The 14,660-nt window shown below is 39.5% G+C and overlaps 1 protein-coding gene across 1 annotated transcript; it reads right to left on the reverse strand.

Moving 5' to 3' along the window:
• Nucleotides 1–1,403: 1,403 nt before the first annotated feature.
• Nucleotides 1,404–6,386, reverse strand: LOC106093738 (cuticle protein 16.5-like). The gene is made up of 2 exons (XM_013260872.2): nt 6,296–6,386; nt 1,404–1,860 (listed from the first exon to the last, which is right to left on the reverse strand). The coding sequence occupies exons 1-2, from the start codon at nt 6,305–6,307 to the stop codon at nt 1,480–1,482; spliced, it is 393 nt and encodes a 130-aa protein (XP_013116326.1). The 5' UTR covers nt 6,308–6,386; the 3' UTR covers nt 1,404–1,479.
• Between the last annotated feature and the right edge of the window lie 8,274 nt (nt 6,387–14,660).

Raw genomic sequence — 14,660 nt, forward strand, 5'->3', positions numbered from 1 at the left:
TATTCATTTTTTGTTTAGGTCGGTTAAAGACGGTAAATGGGCTATATCGGTCTATGTTTTAGTATAGCTGCCATATAAACCGATCTTGGGTCTTGACTTCTTGAGCCTCTAGAGGGCGCAATACTTATACAATTTGAATAAAACTTTGCTCGTGGTGTTTTGGTATCACTTCCAATAACTGCGCTGAGTATAGTTCAAATCGGTTTATGTTTTGATATAGCTGCCATATATACCGATCTTGGGTCTTGACTTCTTGAGCCCCTAGAGGGCGCAATTCTCGTCCGATTTGACTGAAATTTTGCACATAGTGTTTTGGTATCACTTTCAACAACTGTGTTTAGTATGATTCAAATCGGTCTATATTTTGAAATAGCTGCCATATTAACCGATCTTGCGTCTTGACTTTTTGTAGCACCAGAGGGCGCAATTATCGTCGGATTTGGCTAGAGGGCACAATTCTCGTCCGATTTGGCTGAAATTTGGTATTTAGTGTTTTGGTATAACTACCAAAAACTGTGTTTCTTATGATTCAAATCGGTTCATAATTTGGTATAGCTGTCATATAAACCGATCTTACATCTTGACTTTTTGAGCCTCTAGAGGGCGCAATTCTTGTCCGATTTGGCTAGAGGGCGCAATTCTCGTCCGATTTGACTGAAATTTTGCACGTAGTGTTTTGGTATCACTTCCAACAACTGTGTTTCGTATGATACAAATCGGTTCATAATTTTGAATAGCTGTCATGTAAACCGATCTTGGAACTTGATTTCTTGAGCCACTAGAGCGGGCAATTCTCATCCGATTTGGCTGAAATTTTGCATGAGGTGGTAAGTATGGCGTAAATCGGTATAACTGTGGTAAGTATAGCGTAAATCGGTCCATAATCTGATATAGCTGCCATATAAATCGATTTGGGATCTTGATTTCTTGAGCCTCTAGAGGGCGCAATTCTCATCCGATTTGAAAGGAATTTTGTACAACGGTTTCTCTCATGACCTTCAACAGTTCTAACATGGTCTGAATCGATCTATAGCTTGATACGGCTTCTATATAAACCCATCTCCCGAGTTCGCTCTTTGAGCCCCTACAAAGCGCAATTCTTATCCGAATGAACCACTCTTTTGGCAATGAATGCAGTTCGATTCGATTTCAAGCTTAAGATTTCTTTATGGTGGGTATCCAAGGTGAATTTAGGGCATCCTTTTTTGTTATATATGCTATGACTAAGTTCTAATAAAAACAATGTCCTTGTTTTAATTTTAATAATAAAATTTTTATTTATTTACACAAAATATCAAAATAATTATCGACAACAAATCATTTTTTTTTTCATAAAATTAAAAAAAAAATTAACACATTACAAAATAACATTCTATCATGCGGCTTACTTCTCCTTTCGCACTACTATTTATTTTTCGAAAAAAATAAATACTGTTTGATAAAACCAGCCAACGTTATACTCATCTTCACATGGACACCTTACCAGCCATGACCATATCCCAAACCATGACCTCCGAGACCCAAACCATGACCACCAAGGGCCAAACCATGGCCACCATAAGCCAAGCCATGACCGCCATAGGCCAAACCATGACCCAAACCGCCATAGCCTAAGCCATGACCCAAGCTTAGAGCTGGGGCGGCATAGCTTACTTTGGCAATGGGTGCAGCATATGAGATAGCGGGAGCAGCAGCAATTTTGGTAATGGCAGGAGCTGCATAGGCGGCATGACCATATGAGATGGCAGGAGCAGCGGCAATGGCATGACCACCTAAGTAGCCATGACCCAGACCAGCACCACCACCCAAATAACCAGGAGCGGCAGCAGCGCTAGCAATTAAGGCCAATGTGACGAGGATCTGCGGCGAAAGGAGAAGGAAAAGGAAAGAAGAAATTAATAAAAATTAGTAAGAAATTAGGCAATTTCCCTAATTTTCCAAAAAAAGTTAAATTGTTTAATCCGCTAGAGAAACTGGAAGAAAAGCGGCTCTTCATTCAACTCTCATTTATGAGATGGGATTCACAAACCAATCTGATGTGCTGGCTGTACTTGGCGGTGATGCGACTTATTTTGAGCTATGACTGTCATGTCTATTGGCCTGTTATAGAGCATTATCCGCATGTCAGGCATGCTGTCCAAGTTGCATTGGGCTGCCTTAAGATTTACAAATAATGCAAAGTGTACCTCCGACATTAGGTTCTTTAAGGTATTGTTGGGATCCAATCTATTCATCTATACAACAGAGTATTGGTCAAGATTTCGATAGTTAGATTGCCTCAACTTTGTCAGCTTCCGAAGTTAACGGCCAGGCATAACGGCCTATATCCCATAGCGCTATATAGGCTACTAGCCTGGGCAGAACTGAAATATCAAATTTGGTAGATGGATCGAAGATGAATAATGGAACCAGATGTGGATTTTGATCCCCACAAAACTTCAACATTGAAATCTCTTTCGAAAAGAGCGACTATTGCAGCATTTTCGAGGCAGAGGTCTTTGCGATTGCCGACTTGCAGAGATCGTGCTGTCAAGGAGTATCCCAAACGCATGTATGACCATGAACATTTCATTAAGGAACATGGGTGAACTTCTCACATATCAATGAGTGCTGTCCAATTCAAAATTTTTAGACTCAATGATAAGGGACCTCCTTTTTAAAGCCGAGTCCAAACGCCCCCTTAGGGAGAAGTTTTTACATGACACTGTACTGCATTACAAGGGGATAGGTTAGGTGGCAGTGGCAGTCTATTTTATAAACAGACTCACTTAGACTATTTTAGTCTATTGTGATACCACAGTGGCGGCAGACTAAGCCTCTAGTGGGAATCGAACTCACGACACCCGCACTGGTAATCCGAGAATGCTTTTAATTCGGCTCAGGCGTTTATCATCAATGACGGGCATGCGGAGCATCGACCTATCGGCTATCTGTACAATGAGAAGTAGGCAGGCTTGGAATGGCTGATATTACATCTTAAAGACTGTTTGCAAAAATATCTTCTCAGACAGCCTCAATACCTCTAGAGAACGTATTTCTAATTTTAAAAACCGCTCTGCACCCTAGCATATCTCTCAACGAAATGGCTGAAAAGTTCCACATTCAACTACTGTGGGCGCTGCGCCACAGATATATTTCAGAGGATTTGGGAAAAAACTAGGAAAGACTAGTTATCCCGAACGATGGATGGAGGGTCTAACCAATAGTTCATTGTGATAGACATAATGGTCCGAGAGGCAAAAAAAAATTTTTCGCATTTAAATCACCACGCCCGATGGAATATTTCCCGCATTAATACTGAAGAAGTTGACCTATTCAGCGACCTTATATTGTCATATGCGCTTAAGAAAGCAGAGTAGTTTTCCTACCGAATATGGGCTATACCGGAATATATTTCGATATAGCCCCCTTATAGACCGATGCGCCGATTTAGGGTTTAAGTCCATAAAAGCCACATTTACTATCCGATTTTGCTGAAATTTGAGGCAGTGAGTTGGGCTAGGCCCTTTGATATCCTTCTTCAGATCGGTCCAGATTTGGATATAGTTGTCATATAGATCGATCTCTCGATTTAAAGTTTTGGGCCCATAATAGGCGCAATTATGATCCGATGTCACCGAAATTTAGGACAGTGAGGTAAATTAAGCCCGTCGACATACTTCTGCAATATGGCACAGATCGGTCCAGATTTGGATATAGATGTCATATAGACCGATGTCTCGATTTAAGGTTCTGGGCCCATTAAAAACGCATTAATTGTCCGATGTCGCCAAAATTTTGGACAGTGAGTTCAGTTAGGCTCCTCGACATTTTTTTCAATTTGGCCCTGATAGCTTCAGATTTGGATATAAACCGATGGGCCCATTTAAGGTTTTAGACCCATAAAAGGCGCATTTATTGTCCGATGTCGCCGAAATTTTGGACAGTGAGTTCAGTTAAGCCCCTTGACATACTTGTGCAATATGCCACAGATCGGTACAGATTTCGATATAGCTGCCATATGGACCGATCTCTCGATTTAAAGTTTTGGGCCCATAAAAGGCGCATTTATTGTCCGATGTCGGCGAAATTTGGGACAGTGAGTTGTATTAGGCTCTTCGACGTCCTTCTTCAATTTGGCCCTGATCGGTTCAGATTTGTATATAGCTGCCATATAGACCGATCTCTCGATTTAAGGTTTCGGGGCCATAAAAGGCCTATTCGTTGTCCGACATCGCCAAAATTTGGCACAGTGAGTTGTGTTAGGCTCTTCGATATTTATCTGCAACTTGGTCCAAATCAGTCCAGTTTTGAATATAGCTGACATATAGACCGATCTCTCGATTTAAGGTTTTGGGCACATAAAATGAGCATTTATTGCCCGAATTTGGCACAGTGACGTACGTTAGGCCTTGCGACAACCGTGTCGTATGTGGTTCAGATCGGTTTATTTTTATACCCTCCACCATAGGATGGAGGGGTATACTAATTTCGTCATTCTGTTTGTAACACCTCGAAATATGCGTCTATGACCCCATAATGTATATATATTCTTGATCGTCGTAACATTTGAAGTCGAACTAGCCATGTCCGTCCGTCTGTCAGTCGAAAGCACGCTAACATTCGTAGGAGTAAAGCTAGCTGCTTGAAATTTTGCACAAATACTTCTTATTGGTGTAGGTCGGTTGGGATTGTAAATGGGCCAAATCGGTCCATGTTTTGATATAGCTGCCATATAAACCGATCTTGGTCTTGATTTATTGCGCCTATAGAGGGCGCAGTTCTTATCCGATTTTATTGATTTTTGCACGTAGTGTTTTGGTATCACTTCCAACAAATACGCTAAGTATGGCTTAAATCGGTCCATGTTTTGATATAGCTGCCATATAAACCAATCTTGTGTATTGACTTCTTGAGCATCTAAAGGGCGCAATTCTCGCCCGATTTAACTGAAATTTTGCATAAGGTGTTTTGGTATCACTTTTTACAACTGTGGGCTTAAATCGGTCCATGTTTTGATACAGCTGCCATATAAACCGATCTTGTGTATTGACTTCTTGAGCATCTAGAGGGCGCAATTCTCGTCCGATTTAATTGAAATTTTGCACGTTGTGTTTTGGTAGCACTTCCAACAACTGTTTTAAGTATGGCTTAAATCGGTCCATGTTTTGATATGGCTGCCATATAAATCGATCTTGGGTCTTGACTTCTTGAGCCTCAAGAGGGCGCAATTCTCGTCCGATTTGACTGAAATTTTGCACGTAGTGTTTTGGTATCACTTTTTACAACTGTGCTAAGTATGATTTAAATCGGTTCATAATCTGGTATAGCTGTCATATAAGCCGATCTTGGATCTTGACTTCTTGAACCAATAGAGCGCGCAATTCTCATCCGATTTGGCTGAAATTTTGCATGAGGTGTTTTGTTATGACTTTCAATAACTGTGGTAAGTATGGCTTAAATCGGTATAGAACCTGATATCGCTGCCATATAAACCGATCTGTGATCTTGACTTCTTGAACCTCTAGAGGGCGCTATTCTCATCCGATTTGGCATTGTACAACGGCTTCTCTCATGACCTTCAACATACGTGTCTAATATGATCTGAATCGATCAATAGCTTGATACAGCTCCCTTATAAACCTATCTCCCGATTTTACTTCTTGAGCCCCTACGTGGCGCAATTCTTATCCGAATGAACTGAAATTTTACACAATGACTTCCACAATGTTCGGCATTCATTTATGGTCCGAATCGGACTATAACTTGATATAGCTCCAATAGCATAACAGTTCTTATTCAATATTCTATGTTTGTCTAAAAAGAGATACCGCGCATAGAACTCGACAAATGCGATCAATGGTGGAGGGTATATAAGATTCAGCCAGGCCGAACTTTGTACGATTTCCATTGCTATACCATCCACCATTGAGTCAATTACAGGTGACCTCTCATTATCCTTTGATATTAAGAAACAGTTCAAAGAACTTTTCAAATGCGATCCAAGGAGTTCAGTAGTTTCTTCTTAGATTTTTTCGCAGTCAAATGCTTCTGTTCTAGTTTAGGATTCAGCTTATACGCCATAACTCTCATTTTAAGGTATCTGTAGCTCTATGGCGAATTGTGCTTCATTATCTGTTTTTTTGAGCTATCCTCAATTAGTTATCCTTGTGATTGGCCACGGAACAGCATAAACTCCTTAATTTTTTTATGTTTTTAGTTTCGATACACTTTTTAAGGCTTTTAAGGATAGTCTTTAATTTTTTTGGGTTTTATTTATTGTCCTTTTGTTTTCATTTTTTTTTTTTTTACTTACAAACTTGAACATTTTTCAAAGGATTGTTATTTCACAAAAATTTTAAATTTGCAATTTTCTCAAGAAAAACTACTCGAGTTCTGTATGCTGACACAGTTGATGTGAGTTTGAATAACTTGTTCCACTTGCAAATAGTATTTATAGCGGAAAAATTATGTTAAACTTTTTTAATTTGCCCAAATTAAAATGAGGGGAAAATTTTATGAGAAATCTATCGAGTGTGATGGCAGCTTCAGCCAGGCAGAGCCAAGCAACTTCTAGATGTTGCAGCGGCAATTGTAAGCTCTGCAACCGGTGTTGGGTACAAAAAGACGCTGCTGCTGCAGTTAAGGCTATTACAGATTCCGCGCCTTAGACAAGAGGAACAACGAGTCCAGAAGCACAAAATGTGGCTGGCAATAGGCTGTTAGTGGTCTGGCAGCAGCTTACAGTCACTCTAGAAATCCAGAAAAACAGCTGTAGATTAGTGGGGTGACTGAATTTCAAATCACTTTTACTATGTTTGTTTATTTTTGTTTTTTTTTTCATGTTTTCTTGTAGGCAACCTGCTATGAGTTATAAATAAGCCTTCTCGTCTATGAGGAGGATGTTGGCCTTTTCGAATTGGTAACAACACTGGGACACAATTACATTATAAATGCAAGTATTTTCGGCGCTATATTTGTTTTTTTCCAGTTCTTTTTTATCGCATTATGACTGCGCTGGCACACATATTCAGGTGGAGTCTTTTTCGATGGGGGCAAATGCATTTTTAATGGATGCTGGTTATGTTAATTTATACAAAAATTTACCTGTTTTTTTTTTTTTTTTTTTTTTGGTTCAAGAAATTATTTCACTAAATTAGTATTAGAGCTTTGTTTTATCGCATGTTTCCAAGTGTATGGCTAAAATGAATCACCATATTTGGTGGCTTATTTTTGTGCAGAGGGATATGTGTCGCAATTTTAATCGTATTTTTGCAATCCAAATGAGTGGATTATTATTATTTGACTTGAACAAAAAACAACAAAAAATAGTTGATTTAATTTTCCAAAATGTAATTATTCATTAAAAGTATGGACATGCAGTGAGCACCTGCATTGTTAGTTTAATTATATGCCTTCATGACTTTGTTGCCATAATATCGCCTCAAAACAATTGAAAAGAATCGAATGTTAACAATGCAATTAAAAATTTGTGGACTGGAAAAATTTCAATTATTGAATATTAGGTTAGGTTAGGTTGAAAAGAGGGTGCAGATCTTAATCCGCCCCATGCCACTATGGATATACACCTAAGCCACTAATCGGCTCGTTGTGCGCTCTAAAAACTATAGTGTAACCTCTAACAAGTAAAAAGGCGTTAAGTTCGGCCGGGCCGAATTTTGGATACACACCACCTCGGGTATATATGTCAAAATCCGGTGAAAAATGCATACCTTATGCCCCATAGCAGCTATATAGACATATGATCCGATTTAGTACAAGTCATTGTTCAATTGCGCCTCTTATGGGGCCAAAAATTTAAATCGAGATAACGGTCAATGTGACAGCTATATCCTAATCTGGACCGATTTGGGCAAGTTTCAGAAAAATGTTGAAAAGCCTAACACAACTCACTGTCCCAAATTTTGGCAAAATCTGACAATAAATGCGCCTTTTATGGGCGCAAGACCTTAAATCGAGAGATCGGTCTATATGGCAGCTATATCCAAATCTGAACCGATCTGGGCCAAATTGAAGAAGGATGTCGAAGGGTCTAACACAACTCACTGTCCCAAATTTTGGCAAAGTCAGACAATAAATGCGCCCAAAACCTTAAATCGAGAGATCGGTCTATATGGCAGCTATATCCAAATCTGAACCGATCTGGGCCAAATTGAAGAAGGATGTCGAAAAGACTAATACAACTCACAGTCCCAAACTTCAGCAAAATCGGATAATAAATGTGGCTTTTATGGGCCTAAGACCCTAAATCGGCGGATCGATCTCTATGTGGGCTATATCAAGATATAGTCCGAAGTAGTCCATCTTCGAACTTATCCTGCTTATGGACAAAAATAGAGATATTGAGTTTCAGCTCAATATCTCTATTTTTAAAAACTGTAGCGTGATTTCAACATACACACGGACAGGCGGACGGACATTGAATAAAACGAGTTTATTCCCGGAGTACTTTTTTGATACTCATTTCATTTCTTCAAAATCTCATCCTTATATATAAACTTAAAACTAACTACAAACTAAATATCCTAAGAAAGGCAGGCAAATCTAAAAATAATCATTTTGGGAAAATAAGATCATAAACAAAGACGATAAACATCCTATGCAGATACTAAATAAATTTGTCCAGCTGCAAGCCATATGCTTGCCATTCAGACCGCTGTGTTTTCTGATAATCCCTAACTATTTCCTTATCTACGCACATTAAAAACTATCTTCCACTTATCCCTGTGCGATGCGTTGGCTAGGTAAAAATATAAACTCTTATCACATTTATGCCTGCCCTTAAAACTATCCTTTAAAATAAACAAAAAATGGAAAGTATCTTATCTATTCGTTCTCAAGGCTAAAACATTTCCATGACACACATCAACTAATATCCCATGTTTAGAAATCTAAACAGACATGGCTAGATCGTCATAGATTTTTACCCTGATCAAGAATATATATACTTTATGGGGTCGGAAATGGATATTTCGATGTGTTGTAAACGGAATGACAAAATAAATATACCTCCATCCTTCGGTGGGGGGGAAAAAAAGAAATTTTTAAGTTAGGAATTCCGTGCTACTTACACAATCCCTAATTGTTTTCAATACCACTCCCCTAAGTTGGTTCATGTCGGATATTGTGTCTCCACCTAAGTACCGATATCTGTTGTACGCGAAAGCCGGGAAATGACAAAGGAAATGCTTCAACGTCTCATCATCTTACCCGCATGCCCTACACATGCTATCCTATGTGTCCCGTTATGATACCAACAGCTATACTGACCTCCTTTTTGCTTACTTTCAGTAATAGCCTCGTCTTTTCACGATCTGGATCCCGTCATAGGATTTTCGCCTTCCTACCGACCGTTTCGCTATTCCACAATGTTGCATGCGCATTCGTCGCTCACTCCCTTTACTCGGACTGCGTTGACCCGAAAGGCTTCGGGTTAACGAAGTTTATTGACGGCAGTCCTCTGGCCTTTAATTTCCCCTTACTCCGTTATGGCCCGGCACCCAAACGATGCGAATTTTGCCATCCTCAGAGAAGGCGTTAATTTCCTTCTTACACTGCAAGACTGTTCATGACCTTACCGTCCTGGTAGTTATTGCCCTTATGGCCATTTTGTCTGTCTTTAAAGATGTTCACACTCGACATCCTCGCGTTACCACCACACTACCTCACGCATGTCATGACCTATATCTTCGCCTGCAGACCCGTATTATGGTCAGGCAATCTAAAACAGATCTCAGTCCCTGGGTTCTCAATGTAAACCCCCAGGCCCACTCTGTCCTCCACCCTTTCTTTTCCCCTCACTCCGTTATGGCCCGGCACCCAAACGATGCTGGTTTTGCCATCCTCAGTGAAGGCATTAATCTCCTTCTTAAAATGCAAGACTGTTCGTGACCTTACCGTCCTGGTTGTTATTGCCCTTATGGCCATTTTGTCTGTCTGTAAAGATGTCCACACTCGACGTCCTCGCATTAGTACCACACCACCTATCGCATGCCATGACCGCCCATATCTCCGCCTGCAGAGCCGTATTGTGGTCAGGCAATCTAAAACAGATCTCAGTCCCTGGGTTCTCAATGTAAACCCCCAGGCCCACTCTGTCCTCTAACTTGATCCATCCGTGTAACATGATCTTCCAGATGGCAATACTAGGGTTCCGTCAATCCAAGACTATGCCGATGGCAACAGTGCCTCGCATTCGACCTAAAGGTTCATCTCTGGTATCCGATCGGAAATCTCTTCCATTCCTTCCAGGTTTCCTATCGTAGCCTCGATTTACCGCGATGGTATAAGCTGCTCCCATCCTCAATCAATTCTCCCATCGCCTTAAGTCTCATAGCCCCAGTGGCTGCCTCACGCTTAATCTGTATGTCAATGGGTCGGATATCTAGAATAATCTCCAGTGACCTAGTTGGCGTGGTCCTCACCGGTCCGCCTATGCCAAGACAACATGTCCTCTGAACCTGTTGTATGGTCCTTATGTTGCATTTTTCTCCATAGCAGTCCACCAAACTACTGAGGCGTAAGTAAGTATTGGTCTAATCACGCTCCTGTAGAGCCAGTGGACTATCCTGGGATTTAGGCCCCATTTCGAGCCTACGGCCTATTTTCATAGTGCCCAACATTTGTGAGCCTTCTCAGTACGCCCCTGAATGTGACACTTCCAATTCAGTTTCCTGTCCAAGATCACACCTAAGTATTTGACCTCGCCAAAAATCGAAATCGTCTTATTGAGGAAACGTGGTGCGTTAAATTGGCCCACCTTCGTCTTTCTCGTGAACAGGCATATTTTAGATCAGTCTATATTTGGATATAGCTGTCATATAGTCTGATTACCCGATTTAGGGTCTTGGCCCCATAAAATGAGCATTTATTACCCGATTTGGGCGAAATTTGCCACAAGGACCTATGATTAGTTTTCTGACATCCGTTCCCTATATGGTTCAGATCAGTCTGCAGGATATAGCAGCGTTTATTACCCGATTTCGCTGAAAAGTGGCACAGAGAGCTGTGTTAGGACCTACAACAGCCCCATATTTAATATGGCCCTCTAAGATCTTTATTTGGATATAGCTGCCATATAGAGCCATCTGACGTTTTAAGGTCTTGGGCCCCCATATAGCTGCAATGGGTTCATAAATGATGCATTTTTCTCTGGACTATGACAAAAGCTGGTTAACATATATCCGAGGTGCTGGGTATCAAAAGTTCGCCTTCGACCGAACTTAAAGCCCTCTTACTTGTATCAGTTCTAAGCTTTCCGAGTGAGTCATGTGCCCTCCAAACTGACCTAAACTAACCTTCTTAAAGTTTAGGGATTACGACTACTATGGCATGAAGAAATGCTGCGCTATCCAAAATGTTGTAGGCGTTCACTAATGGAACCTACATCGATATACAAAATGTTCGAATATTGCCAGCAGTTACTGAAATTATTGCCCAAACAGGGCCACAAGCCACCATAAAATGATACTAAGTCGAGTTAGCTTACTTTCCAAAAAAATGTGTCTCATTTCTGCAAAAAAGCATTATGTTCTTATGGCAGGTAAACTTTTTCCACTTATCTATTTCCTCCAATAAAATTAATTTTGGTGATTAAGTTCATAACCGATTAAATCGTTTCTTGGCAAATTATTAGTAACAGTTCATTCACTTGGTTTTGTGGTGTCATGGCTTAAGTTTCGGACCCCGTATTGTTTGTTACAACTTTTATATTTTTTTGTTCACATTTTCAATTGGTCGATTCCTCGATCTTATGTCACAAGCGGATTTCCACTTATTTCAAGCGACTAATCCTCTCATATTGCATTTGTCATGCTCGCTTGCTAGCCATTCGGCAATTTTCCATGGACTTTGTTAAGCCTTTCCTATGATTTTTGTGGTTTTTTTTTTTAGCCTTCTTTTGTTCTAGCCCCACAGTCAAGTTCCAATAGCAATTAGGTGGTGGCCGGGCAATCACATGTTGGCAGTATGATAATAATATGGTTTATTGACCACCGCCACCGTAATGGCCACCGCTGTGAATAGGCCAATTTTGCTCTATCAGCCTCAGCATCGGCCATCATTATCAATCGATTCGTTATGTTGCGTTTCCAATGAGATTTGCTGGTGTTTTAACTGGCAATTAAATTCAAACAACTCGGATTAAGAGCTCTGTGAATGTGAGTTTGGATTTGCAGTCATAGCCACCACCATATATACCACACCTTGTTTGGCGGCGAGTAAGTTCGCAGTTTGACAGTCGGAAAATTTGAAAAAATAAGGTATAGGTCAAAACATGAAAATGGCAGGAAAAGCAGACTATGCTGGGAAAAAATAAACTTTTTCCAAAATTTGGTTTTGAAAAGATATTAACGTCAACTTTTAATGTTAATGGATCTCATTCCGATTTGCTGTTCTGAGAGTGGATTTGGTATCGACTTTGTATGGAGTTACCCATACTTAATGCTTTTCCACTTCTGTTGTTCCTCGGAAAAGCAATTTTTCGTTATGTTTCGTTATTTAAACAATTGTAGAAATGCTTTGGAAATCATCAAAAATGCATTGGAACAAATTGACATTTAATCGAGCGAATTACGTTTCGAAAGTCATCTTTCAAGCCATTTCAATTGCCCCCTTGGGAATTGTGGTTTAGCGGCAAATCACAGTCAATCAATCATGTGATCTAGAGATTTTTAATCATAACAATTTATTGAGGTTATAGTTTATGATTTTCAGCGACGAGATTGTGATACAGAATTGTCTACAATAGCTCGAAATTTCTGGTTGCAATTGTAACAAAGAAATGTGTTCAATGGCGTTCAATGATTTTGCACGATTTTTGTACAGAAAAAATTAAATGGCAAGAGAAATATTTAAACAGCCTTATAGAGACTTCAGGTGGTCTTATATAGACTAAAGGTGATCTTATAAAGACCTCAGGTGGTCTTATAAGGACCAAAGGTGGTCTTATAAAGACCTAAGGTGGTTTTATACAGATCTATGGTGGTCATATAAAGACCTAAGGTGGACTTATAAATACCTAAGGTTGTCTTATAAAGGCCTAGGGAGGTCTTATAAAGACCTAAGGTGTTCTTATAAAACCTAAGGTGGGGTTACTAAGACCTAAGGTGGTCCTATAAAGACCTAAGATGGTCTTATACAGAACCAAAACGGTCTAATAAAGACCTAAGATGCTCTTATAAAGACCTAAGGCCATCTTATAAAGAACTAAGGTGGTCCTATAAATACCTAAGGTGGTCTTATAAAGTCCAAGTGTGGTCTTATAGATAGTCGTCGACTAAAGTCGTCTTATAAAGACCTATGTTGGTCTTATAAATACCCATCATGGTCTTATAAAGACCTATCGTGGTCTTATAAAGACCTAAGGTGGTCTTATAATGACCTATGTTGGTCTTATAAAGACCTAAGGTGGTGCTATAAAAGCTAATGTGGTTTTATTAAGACCTAAGCTGGTCTTTTAAAAACTAAAGGTGGTCTTATAAATACCTAAGGTGGTCTTATAAAGACCTAAGGTGGTCTTATAAAGACCTAAGGTGGTCTTATAAAGACCTAAGGTGGTCTTATAAAGACCTAAGGTGGTCTTATAAAGACCTAAGGTGGTTTTATAATGACCTAAGGTGGACTTATACGGACCTAAGGTGGTCTTACCAAACCTAAGGTGGTTTTATTAATACCTAAGGTGTTCTTATAAATACCTAAGGTTGTCTTATAAAGACCTGAGGAGGGCCTATAAAGACCTAAGGTGGTCCTATAAAAGCTAATGTGGTTTTATTAAGACCTAAGCTGGTCTTTTAAAAACTAAAGGTGGTCTTATAAATACCTAAGGTGGTCTTATAAAGACCTAAGGTGGTCTTATAAAGACCTAAGGTGGTCTTATAAAGACCTAAGGTGGTCTTATAAAGACCTAAGGTGGTCTTATAAAGACCTAAGGTGGTTTTATAATGACCTAAGGTGGACTTATACGGACCTAAGGTGGTCTTACCAAACCTAAGGTGGTTTTATTAATACCTAAGGTGGTCTTATAAAAACCTACGGTGGTCTTATAAAGACCTAAAGTTGTCTTATAAATACCTAAAGTGTTCTTATAAAAACTTAAGGTGGTCTTATAAGGACCAAAGAAGGTCTTATATAAAGACCTAAAGTTGTCTTTTAAGTACGTAAGGTGGTCTTATAAAGACCTATGTTGGTCTCATAAAGACCTATGTTGGTCTTATAAAGACCTATGATGGTCTTATAAAGACCTAAAGTGGTCTTATAAAGTCCTAAGGTGGTCTTATAAATACCGAAGGTGGTCCTATAAATACTTAAGGTGGCTTTATAAAGACCTAAGTTGGTGTTATAAAGACCTTAGGTGGTCTTATAAAGACCTTAGGTTAACTTATAAACCCCTAAGGAGGGCTTATAAAGACCTAAGCTGGTCTTAAAAAGACTTAAGGTGGTCTTATAGAGACCTAAGGTGATCTTATAAAGACCTAAGGTGGTCTTATAAATACCAAAGGTTGTCTTATAAACTCCTAAGGAGGGCTTATAAAGACCTAAGGAGATTTTATAAAGACCAATGGTGGTTTATACAACCCTAAGATGGTCTTATAAAGACTTAAAGTGGTCTGATAAAGACGTTAGGTGGTCTTAGAAATACCTAAGTTGGTCTTATAATGACT

This window comes from Stomoxys calcitrans, chromosome 1, assembly GCF_963082655.1.
Source record: "Stomoxys calcitrans chromosome 1, idStoCalc2.1, whole genome shotgun sequence".
In the NCBI taxonomy this organism is placed as follows: domain Eukaryota; kingdom Metazoa; phylum Arthropoda; class Insecta; order Diptera; family Muscidae; genus Stomoxys; species Stomoxys calcitrans.